We start from the raw sequence: 18198 nt of genomic DNA, 5'->3' as shown, positions 1-18198 counted from the left end.
TGGGGACAGGGGCAGCAGGGCTGTCCCCTGAGCCAGCTGGAGTGCCCAGGTGGGGCTGGGACCCTGCCCTGGGTTGTGTGTATAAAAAAAGGCCAAGAAGTGAAAAGCAAAGAGCTGAAGCCTTTTATTAAACATGTAGCACAGGGCCTCTGACACTTTGTAAAGCTGGCTGTGGCTTCTGTGCTGGTTCCTAGGACTGAGCTGTGCATGCCCTGGGTTAGGCTTTCCCTACAGAGGGCTGCATGTGGGGATGTGCCTGAGGACAGGGAATTTATTTTATTCCTCTGTGCCCTCTGCCTGTCCCCAAACCACTGTTGTGAGCAGGAGTGGTTGAACCACTCCTTTGGCTGTGGGCTCTGTGTTGAGGTGGAGGCTGAGCTGTCAGTTTGCTGCTGGCTTGGGGGTTTGCCTGTCCTTTTCCTGCTGAAATGCCCAGAGCCTCTTTGGTCCCAGCAGTGATCCCATACACTTCCACCCACCCCAGCACTGTGGGATCCTGGTACCAGCTGCACAACTGGTCCCTGAACCCATCTCTGCAGCTGGAACACAGCTTTTGCCTTCATCACCCTAACAGGTACTGGAGCCCCAGTTTGCTGCTGGAGGGGGTGGCAGGGCAGTCCAGTGGGGTCATGGCCTGTTCCTGGCTCACCTTTGGGGAGCCCTGTCCTGTGCTGGGGGCTCCTGAGCAGGAGGAGGGTCCTCCAGGGCCACAAAGGGGGTGAGGGGGTGTCCGGGGGGCACATGGGCTGTGGCTCTGCCAGGCCCCAGTGCTGGCCTGGGGGGCTCCTGGGAAAGGAAAAAAGTGATGTCAGGGGGAGGAGGGTCCTGGCAGGGTGGGAGCTGCCTGGCCCCTCACATGTGGCATGGGGTGTGCAGAGCAAATCACACCCCTGGTCCAGCACTGGTGGGGACTCACCTCCTGCCCCAGTGGCTCTATCCCCAAGTGCAGCAAAGGGAGCTGTTCCTAAATATCCCCAAGCTTGTACCTCCATACCCACCATCCCATCCCAGCTGGCAGCCCAATCCCAACTTCCCTCTCCTCCTTGGAGAGCTGGAAGTTGCCCTGGGCTGAGGCTCTTACCATGAGAAGTTCTGGCACAGCAAGGGCTGGTGGCAGTGGGTGGGCTACAGGGTAAGGGCAGACAGAGGGGTGCATCCATGGCCTTGTCTGCTCTGCGTGGCATCGCAGCATCCCCACCTCTGCCTGGAGCCGGGCCAGTTCCTGCGTGTGCCACTGGGCTGCCCGTGAGCCTGGCCAACAGCATTTGGTCACCGTGGGGTTTACAGCAGCCATTTTCCTGGCACCTCACCAGGCCCGTGTTCAGGGCTCCATGGGACCAGGACTCTCCCTGCTCACTGCAGAGAACCCACCCCGAGCTGCAACCCCCCTCCACCTGCCAGTATTTCCAGGAGCCATCTCCAGCCCAGAGCTCTGATACTGCAGCCACAGAGGCAGCTGGGGGCTGTGGGGGGCAGATGAGGAACGCATCACCTACCAGCATCTGCTCTCCTCTCCCTTCTGACCTTCAGTGCCAACAGTTCATCTTCCAGACGCTGGTTCTCCAGCTCCATGGCCAGTAGTGCTGCATCCAGACTGTGAGTGCCAGTGCTGGGGGGCTCTGCTGGCACAGCCCGGGGTGCCTCAGCTGCTGTCTGGGGCCGTGGTAACTGATGGGGGACAGGCCTGGGCCTGGTGATGGCGCTTACCCATCTGCCTACCCCTGTGCAGCCCCGCCGTTCCTTTCTCCAGCACCGTGGCCTCCAGCTGGAGGTGGAGGAGCTGGTCCAGGATGGCCGGGTCGTGTCCCCCGGAGTGCAAGTAGGACACTCGCAGTGCCCTGCCGGAGCCCCGGCTCAGCCATTGCCCGGGCTCGGCTGGGCGCTCCGCTCGGAGCCGCCATTGCCCACAGACCTCACCTGGCCTCGGCCGCGAGCGGCCCTGCGGGTGGAAGGAGGGTGTCGAGGTCTAGGGTGGCCCTGGGGAGGAGATAGCTGGGGGTGAGGGAGCCTTGATCGAGAGCACCCCGCAGGGCCAGAGCTGTGCCGTGACCCCCTCAGGCCTCACCGGTGCTGTGCTGTTCGGACATGTCCGGCCTGGTCCCTCAGGCCTTGGCTCGGCTCGGGCTCCCCCTGCTCGGGCTCCCCCTGCTCAGCTCTGGCCCCCAGGGTCGCCAGCTGCCGGCACAGCCCTGAGGGACCGTGAGAGGCCGGGGGGCTCAGCACGGCCCCCACAGCCCCACTATTGGGGTTACTGCATCCCATACGAGCCTCCCCAGCACCCCAAAACCATTGCCGGGCCCTACCCTCTCTCTGCCGCTCCAGCTGCCGGGTTCTGGCCCGGATCTCAGCCACCTGGCGTTCGTGGGCTTCCAGCAGCTCCTGCGGCGGCTGCCGCTGTTCCTGCCGTGGGGGCAGCTGCCGGGGGGGCTCTCCCTGCGGCACACGGGGGTCAGCGGGAAGGAGGGGCTGGCCCGCAGCCCTGGGGCTGCTGCTGTCCGCCCTGGCATTCAGGATTCACCGTACCTCCCCTGGCAGCCTCCTAGCGGTGGGGTTGGCCGTGCGGAGCAAGGCCCTCTCGCGGGGGGTCAGCACATCCCCCAGGGGAGCTCCCCGTGCCCGCCCTGGTCCCTGCTGTCCCCGCGGAGCTGGTGCGACCCCACGAGGCACAAAGTGATGGCGTGGCTCAGCGTTGTCCGTATTTTGGGACACTCCGGCCTCGCAGACACAAAGGGAAGAAAAAGGTGACACTCCCTCCCCCAATTTCCCCCTCAATAATGTTCTTTTCTGGTTTCAGCAAAATAAGCACCAAGGGCTGCCTGTGTGGTGCAGACATGGGAAGATGGAGGCTTACCCAGCTGGATCCAGGATGTGATTCCCAGTTTCCCAGCCCAGCACCTGTCCCCATCCCCATTCTGTGCCAGACCCAGCTCCACACTACCGACAAGTCCTGTGGTTTCCTTGCCGTGCCCTGCGCTCCCTCCGCAGGCAGCGGGTTCCCCCCACGGAGGCCGGAGCTGCTGCTGGGTGCCGTGGGCCCGAGGCACAGCTTCTCCATGTGCACCCGCAGCAGCGGTCGGGACCTGAACGCCAAGCGGCAGCGGGGGCACAGGAAGGGCCCCATGTCCAACACCCTGGGAAGCAGAGCGGGTGGAGTCACTTGGGGAGGCCACCCTGACAGGCAGAGGGGGTCCCCCCTCGGGGCTGGTACCCCGGGACAGGCTGAAGTGTGCACAGACCTGCTGCTGGCGGTGGCGGCGGTGGCTGCAGTGTTTGAAGCCACTGTTGCTATGCTGGACGCTGGAGGGCCCCGCCCCCAGCCCAGGACATTCCCACTGTTTACCACGGGCACTGGAATGGGGGAAAAATATCGCTGAGGCACCAGAGCAATCCACAGAAAACAAGATGAGGGAGGCCCTGCTGCCCCGTGTCCCTCTGAGGTTACAAAGTGCTCACTGACAGCCATGCTTGCCCTGGCGCTGTCCAGGAGTGCCCCTTGCAGCAGCTCCCACTTAGCAGATTTTAGACTAAGGGGAACCTCCACAGAGAGGTGAAATAGCTTCTTCTGCCCTTTCTTGCCACAGGTGTCCAGGCCCTGCTCTTTTTCTCAAAAAAGCTCCCTGCATTCCATCCCTGCACCCACGTGAGCTCTGCCTGGCAAGTCCCTGCCAGCTTTTCCCCTCACCTGACTGCCAGTGGTACTCAGTATTTGCTCAGGAAAAAGCTGCCATTTGATGGATGGGGACTTGCCCTGCCAGGTTCACCCAGGGGCTGCCACTGCCACCTCCAAAGTTTAATCAATGTTTAAACCCTGCACAGCCCACAGGAGGGTCAGGTGAAGCACAAGGAGCTCCTGGCACACACAGGCCAGGCCAGTCCCACTCCAGAGTGCTCAGCAATCAAATTCCCCCAGTCCAAGTGGATGTCAGCATGGATCTCAGGTGAAGGGGTTTTTAAATTTACCCCAGTTCTTGAGATCAGAGCACACAGATCTGCATAACTTGGTTTAAATACAGGATATAGGAAGTTAAATTTTAAAAAATGGATAGGCTCTTCCAGACAAAAGCAGTGGTTGAATATTCAGAAGGAACAAGATGGTTTGTGCAAAGTCGTACAGGAGCCCCAGCACCTCCCAAGCACTCCCAGGCAGCCTCAGCCCCTGGACCCTGGTTTCCAGAGCACAGGGATGAAGAAATGCTCCACTGCCCCTCTCCTCTGGGGTTCACTGCAGAGCCAGCAGGAGCTAGAAGCACAGGTAGCAGACTTACACCCGATAATGCTGAGCATGCACCCTTGGATCCAGATGCAAAGATTCAGGACTAAATGTTATCGTTTTCTTACACCTCTGTCCTCTCTGCCTGGCCAGGAGTGGGTTAAAAACACACAGGCACAACCTTGGGACAAACCCCCTCAGGTCAGCAAGACCAGGTTTTCTGTGACTCTGTCCAACCCCCCTGCAAACACTGCACAACCCCAGAGCACTTTCCAATCCAAAACCTTTGTGCACAAGCTGAACTTACACCAGACACTAAAATAGCTTAGGCCACAAGTGAGTTGTTTGTAAAATTCTTTTTAATCTAATAGAAATGTTTTCATGAATTTTTAAAAAAGATTTCAATGAAAACAGCTTTGGATTCAGACATTCCCTTGCCACGTTGTGAACATAAACAGCAGCATTGCACTAGGAACAAGTGACACCGACCGGTCGAGCTTCACCATTTTGTATGAAGCGGAAAAAAAAGCAAACTGCTTTAGTAGAAGATAATTTTGAGTTATTTTCTTTAAAAAAAATCCCCAGATATGGACTGTCATCTCAGCATTGTTCTCCCTCTCCCTTCTTAAAGGAAGAGTTCAGCTCCTGCAGTCTGAGCACTACAGCAATGTTTGCCAAGTGGAAAAATAGAGCGGGAGAAGAAACTGTTTATCCCCAGTGCTACTGAACCCCCAAAGTTGCAGGTCCCTTAGAGGAAAGCTTCTCTTACATAAGAAAGACAATTAGAATTGGCAAACTGATGCAAAATATTTATTCCAAGTTAGTTATTTTTGATGCAGTAGTTTTTCCCCCTCATACAGACTCAATGTGATAGTCACTTTTTAAAATCTGTAAATAATGTTATCAAAATAATCTTAATCTTTGAAATCTCACAAAAAATTTATATTTTACAATCCACCCTGAATATCAAGGCTGCAAGAAGAAGAACACAAACAATTCCTATATCCAAATATTTTACAGCTGTACCCAAAAAAAAAAAAAAAAAAGAAAACCACAAACGCCTGGTTAAGTGATGAAGCTCCCCGAGCCGCCAAAAAATAAAATAAAATAAAATATTCATGTTATTAGCATTAATTTAACATAATTAGAACTTCAAAAGCCATTTTGTCATCGACAATGATTGTTTTAGCACACCGTTACCGCGCGCTGGGCAATGCGGCGGCACTGTTAGAAGCTTGTTGTTGCAGAGATCAGTCAGCCACTTGTGTCCTGCTCACACGACTGAACTTGTGCACTGCCCCACAAGGGATTTTTGTCAAAATTTGCTAGCTGCACAAACTTCTAGTAAGCATTAGGGCAAAACCAAAAGAAAAAGCTAAAGAAGCCAATTTCTCTCTTCTTTGGGATACAATTATTTCCCTTGTGCATGAAGTATCAACAACAAAAGAAAAAACTGAACAGACTGGAGACAGAATAAACTCTGTTTAGTTTATACAACCCCAAACACGTGTTGAACTATGAACTGAGTTTTATTGGGTTGGTTTTATTTATTTTAATTTTATTGTGCCCAGTTTTCAGGCATCGTCATCTGACGTTTCGCTGCTACTTGTTTCTGTGTCTGAGTCCTCAATCTTTGTCTTAAAAGTGCTTCCCCAGTGGAACAACAGGCTGGAGCCGCGGCCCTGCAGAAATCCATTCTTCCCAAATCCGTTTCTTCTTCGCTGTAGGAATGAAAGGAAGTTTTAAAAGGAGCAGAAGTGTGGAGAGCAACTGTCACCAACCCTCTGTGGTGGACATGAATGCCACATTTAACTGTGTATGCACACATGGATAATGCAGAATCATCCATTCTACTACATTCTCCCTTAAATGCTTGGTCCTGCTGAGCACGCTTAAGAACAAGCCCTTGAGAAAGGAGAGGAAGAAGAGCAGTCACAAGTAGCAAGAGCTGTAAACATACCTGCTCTGATTTAATCTGGAACTCTTTGAGCTCATCCTCCGTGAGGGGAAGGTAGTTTTCATCATTTTCAGGATATTCCTGCCATCCCATTTCTTTCAATAACCTGATTGTGGAGAAAATAAAAGGGACATGGAGAACTAAATCAAGGGAACAATGGCAAAGGAAGGAACCCTTTGTCCATGAAAAGCAAGGTTTTGTAGTAAATCACTCCAAATTCACCAGGGAATCTTCTCTATCACAGACCACTTCAACATTCCTTTGTGTTTACCCACCATTTTTCAATGTCCTTTACAAATATTTAACCATCAGCAGCGCTGTACAATGGGTACATAACCAGCCTGGTGGAAGGCAGGGATTTGAAATTCTAACTCAAGGACACTGAAGAAGGACATGAGGCAACCAAGCCAATATCACAGCTCAGAATCTCCTGAACCTTACTATCTGCTTGCACCAGATGCTCACACTGCTTACTCACTGACGTGAGATACAGCCTGAGATACCAGGTAAATATTTTCCTAACTCTCCTCCACTTTTACAGCATGTAAAAGAGCACAGGAGTATTCTAAGTGCAAACAAAGTGTGGTGTGTGTCTTCAAATCATTACATTTAGGACACCTGCTTGCAAATTAACCAGAATCACCCTTGGTTCATGCTGACTCCCACTGTGGGCAGATAAATATCTCCAGGCAGCATTAACACATGGGGATGTGGCATTAAAGAAGCACTGGAATTTAATTACAGACCTTGGAAAAGCCTTGGCTCATCTGTCATTGGTGTCTTGTTTTACTTTCAATAAGACCCCACCCAGTCCAGTACTAGTCACAAAGCCCATACACTTCCTTTCTCATAGAAACACAGCCACTGCTGCTTCCCAAAAACAGAGTTTTCCTCAAAATTGTTTCCTTCTCCCCACACAGCCCAAGGATTCACCCTCCCTTACTCCAGACACTATTCTGCCATTGACTCACCTGTGTTCTGCTTCCAATGAATGGGAGAGGTTTTCCCCCTCCTCTGGCAAAGGGAGAGAAAGGCCATTCTGATGGCAGTTCTCTTCCCAGTTTTCCTTTGGTTCTGGTGTGCTGTTGCTCTCCATCTAAAGAAAAATAAAACCATCAAAGTGTGCTTGCACAGACTGTGCCAACAGCACGGTTCCAAGTTCAAGCTTCTGCCTTTGAAAGTCCAGCCAAGCCTTTCACCTTGAGCCAGTGTTTTTCACAGAAGCTGCAGCAACATGTACCTGGCTGTGACAGGACAACACAGGACAAAGGACATTTGGTGGCCTGTGCTGCTGTGCCAAGGGAGTGAGTGCTGGCATTGCAAAGCCATCACCAGCAGCTCAGAGTGACAGCAATAAAAATGAGAATTAAATGCTCCCAAGGACACACATTACATACACATTAAGGCACGGATCTATACATTTGGGGGTCTGGTCTGAGCCTCTGAAACTTGAGCCACATTCCTGCACCTTTCACAAGCACAAAATTCTACTTTTCTGTGAATGCAGTTTGACAGGGAAGTTGGAAAGCAACTTGAGATGTTAAAATATGATACTGTTCCTCTCCTTAAGGAATCCTTGCAAAAAATCTAGATTGCCTTCAGTGTCTGTGACCTTCCCTTCCACCTCATTTATTCCTTATCCACTTGCATTTCACTGTGCTACACATCTCCCTCCATCACTGCTGTGCACTATTTCCCTTGGCAGGTATGCCAGACCAGTGGGAGTCATTCCCTTCCTCTTCCAGAGCCTGAATTACATGCACTGCTCAGGGCTTTTTCAGCCCCAACTCCTTCAACAGTAATGATTGTATACACAGCAAGGACAGTGGTCTTACATCATCCAGCTTGTCACATTCCCTGTTTTCTGTTATCTCCCCATTTCTATCATCCTTCAGTGCCTTCAGGAATTCGCTCTTTTTGTCAGTGGTCCGGCGCATCAGCTTCGTCAGGCGTGAGGAGCAGATCTCGATGGGAGGGGTGGTGCTGGAAGGACTCTGCACAGGGAGGGAGAACACAGACATCAAACTGCACTGCTGCAAACCTGAGGCCTCTTCAGTGCCTGTGCTTACACCTTTCAAACACTCATCAGTTCCTTGGGTGGCTCTTAACCCCTCAAAAAGCCCCAACCTAATGTCAAATTCCCATCAAAATACCAATGGGTGTTGCACATTCACTTCTCCCATGTATTATTATCAACTCAATTTCTTTTCTTCCCCTAGGAGTCAATTCACATGGCCATGAATATGTTTATTTTGTTCCTTTGTAATGTAATTCTCGAGCAAGCTGGTGCCTACAACAGATTATTAGGGCAAAAAACTTCATGCAGGATTCCTGCCCTACAAAAATTAACAAACGAAGCTGATCAGACTCAGTTCATATTTGTGTTTTAAGTCATCCTGACAGACTCTACCCTGAAATTAAGCTATGGGAGGGTAATCTCCTTTCAGGGAGTGGTCACATCCTTAACTAACCACAGCTGGGTGCGAACAGGCAGCCACAGCCTTGGAATCCTCCCCTGGAGAGAATGCTGCCAGCTGCTGCCTCTGTGCACTCAGCCCAGCTGGTTCAGTGTGGAGCCAGACACAGACAGCCCTGGAGCCTGTGGGAAACCTGCTCAGCTCAGTGCAGGAACACAAAACCTCCTGGGCTCTTCCACAATGTTCAAGCTTTCTTAATAATCTGGAGTCTGTGAACCAGGCCCATTGGCAGTATCTGGCCATGATCCTGCAATAGAAGCACTGCTAACCAAGGTGAGCTTTCAATTTTATCTGTTCCATGTTTTGACTGGGCACACAAAAGGAATCTAAGAACATGTTATGGGAAAGTTCCCAGTATCTTAACTTCCTGCTGGAGTTCATGTCTGGCTACTCTAAAACAATGAGGAATTTAATCATTATTATGGGTAACTGACACCAGAATCTTGCATGCAAAACTACTTTTTCTTCATGTACATGCTTTGATTTTTAAGAAATCAAGATTAAACCAGTAAAATTTCCTCAAGTTTGTAGTGTTTTTCTCCCCACACACTTTTTTTGAAGCTGCGGGGGAAGGCTGCAAATTCAGGCTCTTCAAAATGAATCTCCTGTGCCAAAAATTTTTATCACACTCACTGCTCTGAGCAAAGATCAAGGGAACTAGACCAAAAACAAGGCAGCAACTGCTGCTTGTATTTCCAATGGCTGTTGCATGTAAAACACTGGTGTGAAATAAAGCCTGCAAGGAAGTAAGTGCAGCTTGGAAGTAATTTCTCAGGCAGACCTTCCAGATTTTGTCTAATTCAACACAGTAAGAAACAAATCAGCAGTTGTAACAGACCTAATGAGTGACTGCAACTATCATGGTAAAAAGCCAACACAAGAGTGAAATTAAGCTCTCAATGTAACTATTAGTTTGACTGCAGTGACAGAAGGTAACAATGAACAAAGGAGACTAAAATGACATGTCTTCTGGTAATCTGAAATACTCAACTTGAACTCTTTGCTAGTGGCTGTTTTAATCTCTAATAAACTACTGAGGTACTAAAATTTAATTTCTACACATCAGGGGAAGACAGTTACAGCTCAAGTTTAGAAACAACAGATTTCTGAAAGGGAATGAATTTCACCTCAATTCTGGTTTTATGCATAACTTTTTGTAGAAGGGTTATGTTTTACAAAATATTCTTCTTTAGCACTAAAATAGTAAACTGGCATCTCTTCTAAAGTAAGCTGAGCCCTTTGACTGAAACATAAGGCATCTCTGTCTTTTGGGGTTGCTTTTTTTTGTGTGTTTTGGTTTTTATGAAGGAGAGCACTACACATCACCTCACTACACATCAGATTTGTTCTGATGTCTATGTAACACAGATGGCTACTCTTCCAGAAAAGTCATCCTGAATTCATTTTAAGAACTCAGGCTGTATTGTGAGCTCAGTTGTCTTAGACTGGCTTGTAAGGGACAGGGCCAGTGTTACTTGGCACCCTTTTAGTTTTCAACACACTGTGGTCTCCTATGAATAAAGGTGCTATTTTTACCACTTCTGAAGGAGGTGCATTTGCCCCCTTTCAGAAACAAAAAGCCAGAGACGAAGTGTAATAGTCCTGGACAACCAGGATTGCAGTACTATCTGCTGGCCACAGACCTGTGTTTTCATAATCTCAATCTCAAACAGATTCAAAGAAAAATGTATTGCAAGTATCCAGTTTAGTTGGAAGTAATTTTTAAGCTCTTTATGTTTAGCTCTCAGGTTGGTACCCAACACTTTCACTGACTGGAGTTTCACAGTAGACCCTTTTGGGGGCAGGTGAAGGAAACACTGGCATTACTTCTGTGTGATACAAAGTGAACACCTCTCCCCGCCTGCTGAGGTGAAAGCCTGTTGAAGTTTACATATTGACACTGTCCATACTGTGCTGTGCATTACACAAAAGGAAAGCTGTCAGCAGCACAAAGAACTTGGTCTAAAGAGAGAGAAAAGCAAGGTAAGGGAAAGAAACAGAGTGTAAGATCTATCTGTCAAAGTGACAGGTGCCTGTGTATTAACCATTGCCTTTAATGACTGCTTGTACACTCAGCTCTGGCTAAGGCAGGAAAGTGCAGGTTGCTGCAAAGTAAAGTCTGCAAAGCAGAGAATCATAAACATGACAAGGCCTTATTTTAGAAGTAATGCCTATAACAGAACAAGACAAGTGCACAACTAGAAAAATCCCCAAATTCTACAGTTAAAACAAGCTGATTTCAGATGTTGTGAATCATCGTTTACAGAATCACAAAATCATTAAGGTTGGAAAAGACTTCCAAGATCATCAAATCAAACTTGTAAAGAGCAGCTGCACTGGCCAGGAATTTACCACAGTCTATTTCCATATTTTTTCTTGTGCTCTGTCACAGATATTGCTGAAATATTAAGAGATTTGTATTTCAAGGTTCTTTCTATACTTCAGACCAAAACTAGGGGCAAGTCAGTTTCCATCTCAGCAGATTACCTCCTTCCAATGTCAAAATTAAAAAGAGATACTGTAGCTGAAAAGTCATATGTACACATGTTAAACTCCTTCAGCCCCCTCAGATCTGAGTGCTTGTGCTGTTGTTCCAGAGAAAGGAAATTAGGCAGATCACCTTCCTTCCCCTTCCTTTCCTATACTGAAAAACATCATGGGAATCAATTTGCCTACCTATTCACATCAGTTCAGGGTGTCTGCACTCCCATAACACCAAGCTGACGCATGTCTTGTTACACAACACCACTTAAAGCATTAGTGCTTTTTTTTTACTGGAAGGAAATTCTAATACAGTTGAACAAACATCAATGGCTTTACAGATAGATAAACCCCATTTTTATTTCTTTTAGTGTATCACTGATGTGGCAGAATGTGCTAAGAATGTACAAGTGAGTCATCCCTCAAGGGTGCAAAGGTACGTACCACATGCAGAGAGGGCTTTATCATAAACTAGAGTTTGTGCTCTAGTAGGTGATAGGTACAAAAGCTCCCAGCCTATCCCCAAGCCCAACCCTTACCTCTTTGGGAGAGGTGAGGACTGAGCCGCTTGCCAGTACCGCTGGTTTGGTTACAGACACTGGACTGGTAAAGGCAGAGTCACGGGTGGAGGACAGCGAGCCTGGTTTATGTTCACTTCTGTTGGCTTTCCATGGGCTTGGCTGTATTGAAGAGAACACAAAACACAGAACAGTAAATGGTAAGGCATGAGAAAGGGCTGCTTGCAAGTACTGAAATAAATAAGCAACATTGTTCTGTCTGTTGTATGAATTTCCTTTTCTTCTTCCCTTTCCAACAGCAGTCTCAACACGTTTATTTCAACACCCGTTGTTTTCCCCTGGCATCTTCTGTTTTCCCCAAATCACACACAATTCTGGTTCATGGGCACCACCCTTCAGTGAAACACCATTAAGAGCTCACAGAGAAAATCCAGCATTGCCCTTCATTAATTGGAATCACAACTGTGTAAAGCAATTCACCTTACAGCTACCCACAGATGGGAAATAAAAAAAAATCCCAATTAAAATTACATTTCTAGGAGGACACTGCACACCACAAAACAAGGCTTCCAATCACTTGACAGGAAGTTTCCCTGTGTGAAGATCATCATGCAGTAGTTATGTTTAGAGTGAGAATGAAAATTATTTATTTCCTAGGGCCCTGAAAGTGTCCATCATTGCACTAATTTAGCAACAATAACAAGAAAAAGAAGCAAAAGCAGCCAATTTATTACAGCGCAGGATCACTTGCTGTTTTGGCCTGGATACTCTCTGCAGTATCCCTTTGAATATACTGGTCATTTGGCTGAAGAGCAAAGACTTCAAGGTAAGTTTTTGTTGCTTGGAATGTTGTTCTTGAAGCTCTCTTATCAGTCAGGGACAAACACAGTGAAGTGAGAGTCTACAAAAACAATCCTAAGAAGAAATTTGTACCAAGTAGCACTAGCAAGACACTGTCAGAACATTAAAGCGTACAGGTTCCTTTGACCCACTGGACTTCTGAAGCCAGCTTCAAGCCACTTGGAAAATAATTCATGCACAAATGGGATTCAGCTAAATCTGATATGCAACAGATCTTGCAATCTGCCAGCAATGGGAACAGAGGCACTATTTCAGTATGTTGTCACTGTCTACTGTGTTCTATGAATTTTTAAAAAAATACATTGCATGGGGAGGCCATCAGCTTTACTCCTTCATTCTAACTTCAAAATGAGCATCCCACAGTATCAAATAGATTCTATGGCACTCACAGCACACATTAAAAACATCCCCTTCAAACCTCAGAAATCTCCTGATCTGCACAATATTTACTGCCTGTACTAAAATCAGGGTGCAATATGACTCTGACAAGAAGTTTCTCTCCACAGCTCCAGGGCTGCACATATCCATTCCCACTCTCAGCTGCCCAGTGCTGTTCTCCAGGCTTCCACAAAGGGGCAGCTCCCAGCTCACACAGATCCACAGACTGACCCCTCTTGCTTTCCCTGCATGGCTGAGTGTGACCTTCATGGATTGCCTGACTGTGAGCTATTGTCCATCTCCATTAGCCAGAAAGAACACACTTGTTTCACTGCCATCAGTTCTCTTCCTTTCTGAACTACTTTGGTACAACTTAACAAAATCATTTTTCATTCAGTTTTCCTGTGACAGCTTTCCAATACTGCTGACTTTGTGGAAAGGGATGTTTTGACTCCTCTACTACTTTATGCACTGCAATTCCTGGATAACTTTCTAGAAGTCTTCAGGCTAATGCATCCTACCACAGCTACTTTAAGGCTGTGACTTTAAAAAGGCATCAATGCACACAGCTTTTCTGGCTAAGGATATGCTGATACCCCACCTTTTTTTGCTAATGGTCCCCATTCATTAACAAAAGCACTGTTGATGACATCAGATAATTCTTCCCACTGCAATCCCCACCACCGAGGAATATCACACTGCCCCAGTAATCACACCACCATGTCAGTGTAAAAACACTTAGAAATTAGTAGCTAAATCATTAAGTACATATTTATAGCCTGCTTAATGTGATTGATCTAAAAAAATAAATACCTTTTCCATTAGCCAAAGAACATTTCCTTTTTTATCAATACTACAATATTTCATGTATAAATCCAGGTGTAATTCAGGCCTACTGGATTTGTGAAGTAAAAACTTAACTAAAAGGGAACTTAGGCAGGTACCACTACATATTGCCATAATCTCTGATTTAAATACAGATTAACAATCTGGAATGCAAATGAACTATGTCACATGTAAAACAAGCTAAAAAGAAAAGCTCTACACTATCTTTTGATGGATGCTGAACCTTCAGATCAAAGTCAGTTTTATTCCAACTGTGAGCACTGAATAATGTATTCTTTTTATCTGAAGAATCAAAACCTACATAGTCTGATTTCAGAACATGGTTAGCAAAAGCTTAAGAGAGCAGCTCTCCTTGACTGAACTAATGAAAACCTCTGTCCACGGGCTTCAGAATGCAACAGTAATTGCACAGCAAGCTGCAAGGAGCAACTGGCTGTGCAATTACTGTTGCACTTGCTGTAGCTTCTCCTAAAGCTGCTACATTAGCTAAGCAGATTTTTATGCCCAAATTCTACATTGTAATGCAATGGGTCTATCAGGACCAGCAGTAACAACACACATGCCCACAACTTTCAGAAGTGCATTTTCATCTCTCAATCTCTACATTGGTACAGCATTAACTTTCAGACCTCAGAAATTATCTTTGCATCCAACAGCCAGTAACACAGACTGAATGCACTGTGGTTCACTAAAATTCTGTTTACTTTGAAGCCAGAGACAATCTAACAGTCTGGTCAGAAACTGTATCTCTGGCCTTTTGTTTCAAAGAACACACAAACATCCAGACTTAACCCAGGTCAGGCTGTATCTATGTATCAATCAGGCTGTATCTATGTATCAATCAAGCTGTAAAAGCAAAAATAAAAGCCACAGCAGCCTCCTTACTCATTAAAAGCTGCATTTTGTTTACCTATTCTAAACAAGAACATACATGCATTGAAAACTGTGTGTGGAATGAAAAACTCCTTATAAACACTCTTTCTAATGGGTCAATTTATCCCATCTTACCAAGAAGTAGATCAGCTGCCAAATTAAATGTTTAGACAGGATTATTTGATAATAATTTTAACCACTACAATTTTTTCTGTAGCTGGCAGAATTTAACCTGAATTAACAAAACTTTATAAAAGAGGAAGAAGATCTAAACTTGCTTTCTTACAAAAAGAAGCTGGGGGTCTCTTTTTTTGTTTTTATCTTTCAAGTGTGTTAAGAATTTTCTACTGTAATCATAGGGAAGATTTTGTTGGAATGTTGCAGCCAGCATTAGTAATTAATACATTTTAGAACTCAAAGTATTTGGACATCTCTTTAAAGAATAACCCAGCTAACTTTTTTTTTACGCTTTTAAAATACTTTCACTTTTAATTCTTCAAAATTTCTAATGCATCTATACATGTTTCTCCGGAGAAATGGGCAAGACTAAGCCTAGAACTAAGGAAAAAAAAATTACTTGTTTTTTTTTAGCATGACTGTATTTCCTTCAGTAAAAGAACTATAGCACAAACTCCATGGCTTTTCCAGATTGTTTTTAAGGCTCAACTAAATTACACCTGAATTGCAGGATGTTACAATCTAATCTGATCTTTGCCTCCATTGTTCTGGACACATCAAAGTATTGTAACCCAATAAAGATTTTTCAAGGTAGTCATGTGAACAATTCAAGCACATAGCAGCACACATTCCACCTCTCCAGCAGTGCTCATTTTGTCTTATTAAGATAAGGATTTGTCTCATGCATGAGGACACACCCATTCAAACAGACAGCAGTGTAGTCAGAGGTTAGCTCTCCCTATGGACAAATCCCAAAGGCATTTTAACAGAGAACAACAGCTTTAGTAGCAAATAGATCTCTACTGTAAAAGCCACTGCCCAGAAACTACTGGAATTCCAACTCCTGCTACTTGTTGGGGGGTTGATTCCTCTGATCTGCAGTTCACTAATTTGGTTGGAACCCCCTGTACCTTGGAAGGAGGAGCTGCAGGTTTAGGAACCAGATTTTTGTAGACACTTGGGACAATGGTGGTGGCTTTGTTGCCATTTGCCAGGTGAGAAACAGGTGATGTAAATGCAGCTGAGAAGGCGGCGGAAGGATCCTCTTTTGAAACCTTTTTGATGACCAGCATCTTGGTAGGTTGCTTGGCACTAGGGGGGTTTTCTGTAAAAACAGAACAAGAGATTCTGAAACACAAATATCCAGTTTCAGAACAGCTTCAGTACACTGGTCCAGTTCCTCCCTCTCCATCTTAGGCACTGCACATCTGATTCTGAGACCATCAGCTGCTCTTTTGTTTCAGCTCTGAGAGAAGATACTGGATGTGGATAGCTAAATAAAATCTTTTCTAATTCAAACACAACAGCTCCCTTGATGCTGAAAGGAAAAACCTACAGTAACATCAGTTAACAGCCTTGCACCATTCTACAGAAATCAGAACAGGTATGAGTATTTTTTTGAGCAACCATGGATCAGCTTTAGTTCACTAACACAGCAAAAATATTTACATAACCTATACCTCCAAAGACACACTGCTTTTACAAACCAGCACAGTTAATGCTTCTTAGGCCAAATAAACATATTTCCAGAAGCATAACAATTTAAAAAATACTAATAGTACAAACAGATAAATGCCCTATAAATATGCTGTCATTAAGTTTTGAGCAGAAGAACAGCTACCTGACAAACATGCAAAAAGAACACAACCCAACAGTATTGCAAGAAGTGTTTCTGAGTTTCTTTTGCATTTGTACTACTTACAGTATCTAACCCAACTAATGCAACTAGTTATTAACAAATCTGTGTTTAACTGCTAGAACTAGTACCTTGTTTCATTTTTTTTTTAAAGGCATAGACTCACAGAGTACATCAGGATCAAAAGCAAGGCTGTTGTGAGTTTAAAAAAATCAACTAAACACAAAGCACAGAACTATGACAGCTTTGCTGTATTTCCACTACGTAGATCCCAAGTCAGGAACTAATGTCTAGTTCACTCCAATCTGCTCTGCCCTTCAAGTGATGCCTGTGTGAAACTGTCACTGCAGCACCACAGGAAGCAAACACAGAACAGCGACATTACTGCCACTGGCTGGCTTTTTATGACAAGACAAGCACAGTTTCAAATAGACAAAAAGGCCAAGACATTAGGGAAGATTGTGGGAGGAAAACAGCAAAGGACAGAAAGCAGCAAACTGTCTGCTCCACTTAAAATTTAAAAATATTTTTCAGTGAAAAACCCAGCATTTAAACACCAGTTACAACTTTCTGCTCTGTCATCAGCTTTGTGTACAGTGACCTTTACCTACCCCATACTCCAGAAGGTGTCCCTAAAGGTTTGTTCTGGTTGTTCTGTCTTCCAGCTTCTGGATTCAAAGATGGCTGTAAAAAGACAATGTAAATGAATACATTGTTATATCACATATAACAAAAAAATAATCAGTATTAACATTTTGCTTCCAGGAACCCAGAGGATGGGTAGATTTCTCTGAACAGCAGCTGAAGTGGAAGAGAGTGCTTTGCCACAAGTCATCAGAAAATCGAGTTTGCCTTCTCCTTGGTTTCTGCTGTATTTGCAATGGAACTACCAGAGGGTTCAGGATAACTCCTTTGGTCTTCTACTATAATTAACTAGATTCTACCAACCAGTACATGTATTAAAAAATTAGGTATTTGATCAGCAGCTCAAAAAATAAAATAGAATCCACATCATTAGTAAACGAAGAATCTATCCTAATTTCATAAGTATTTTAGTACAATAATTATGCATGAGCCAATTTAAAAAAAAAAACACCCCAAAGCAATACTAGATTCACAATGTAAAGGAATATATTTACTAACAAAAAAAAAAAAACACCAACTATATTTAAATTTGTATGAAACCTCAGAGTGCACTTTTTAGGACAAGAGTGCATGCAGACTCAGTGCTCTCTGCACACTTACATGAGATTCAGTTTCACAACTCAACTTGGTGGAACAACTATAGACATGTCCCAGCTCAAAGCAGAGTGAATAAAATCTAAGCACTCAATGACAAGTGTTCTTGATTAGCTATTCCTCTTTCCCTGTCCCAAATAACCTCAGTTCAAAATACAGCCATCTTTTTCCTCTTTTTAATGAATTCCTCACATGTCAGTTACTATGGTGACAGAACAACTCTGTAATAGTGAGCATCTGAAATAGTAGGTACTTCTGTTCTGTAAGAGTAAGGAAAAAATGTCACACCATAGCATAAATTCCCGCCTCAGTCTCCAGAAACTCCTCTGTTTAAGTGCTTCAGTTTTTAGCTACAGGTCAGTTTTACTGCAGGGGTGCTCACACTTAGACAAAGCCTGCCTTGCAGACCTCTCAGGAAAAGTGTTGTCAGGCCTAACAGCTACACACTTCACCACAACATACATCAGTTTCACCCTATGGCAGAGACAGTACAGAGTTACTGAACAAAGCTTGCTGCTAGCCAGTGTGTGGTATTATCATCTGAA

General features: G+C 45.4%; 2 protein-coding genes across 2 annotated transcripts in view; both read right to left on the bottom strand.

The window, feature by feature from the left end:
* Window positions 1-100: 100 nt before the first annotated feature.
* CCDC17 (coiled-coil domain containing 17) lies at window positions 101-5571 on the bottom strand. The gene is made up of 10 exons (XM_074545883.1): window positions 3237-5571; window positions 2939-3131; window positions 2524-2715; window positions 2304-2433; window positions 2066-2189; window positions 1918-1977; window positions 1708-1838; window positions 1497-1619; window positions 1082-1251; window positions 101-786 (listed from the first exon to the last, which is right to left on the bottom strand). Exons 1-10 carry the CDS (start codon window positions 3461-3463, stop codon window positions 646-648), a joined length of 1491 nt encoding a protein of 496 aa, XP_074401984.1. The 5' UTR covers window positions 3464-5571; the 3' UTR covers window positions 101-645.
* A 149-nt stretch (window positions 5572-5720) lies between these two features.
* The window catches only part of GPBP1L1 (GC-rich promoter binding protein 1 like 1), a 31213-nt gene continuing 18735 nt past the window's right edge, over window positions 5721-18198 (bottom strand). The window contains exons 6-12 of the mRNA XM_074545884.1: window positions 17026-17098; window positions 15690-15883; window positions 11665-11805; window positions 8003-8161; window positions 7139-7263; window positions 6171-6273; window positions 5721-5931 (exon numbers count right to left, since the gene is read on the bottom strand). Of these exons, the coding sequence (XP_074401985.1) occupies window positions 5785-5931; window positions 6171-6273; window positions 7139-7263; window positions 8003-8161; window positions 11665-11805; window positions 15690-15883; window positions 17026-17098 (942 nt within the window). The 3' untranslated portion in view covers window positions 5721-5784. The remainder of the gene's footprint in view (window positions 5932-6170; window positions 6274-7138; window positions 7264-8002; window positions 8162-11664; window positions 11806-15689; window positions 15884-17025; window positions 17099-18198) is intronic.

Source organism: Zonotrichia albicollis, chromosome 8, assembly GCF_047830755.1.
Source record: "Zonotrichia albicollis isolate bZonAlb1 chromosome 8, bZonAlb1.hap1, whole genome shotgun sequence".
Lineage (NCBI taxonomy): Eukaryota > Metazoa > Chordata > Aves > Passeriformes > Passerellidae > Zonotrichia > Zonotrichia albicollis.
This window is presented reverse-complemented; position numbering and strand designations above follow the sequence as displayed.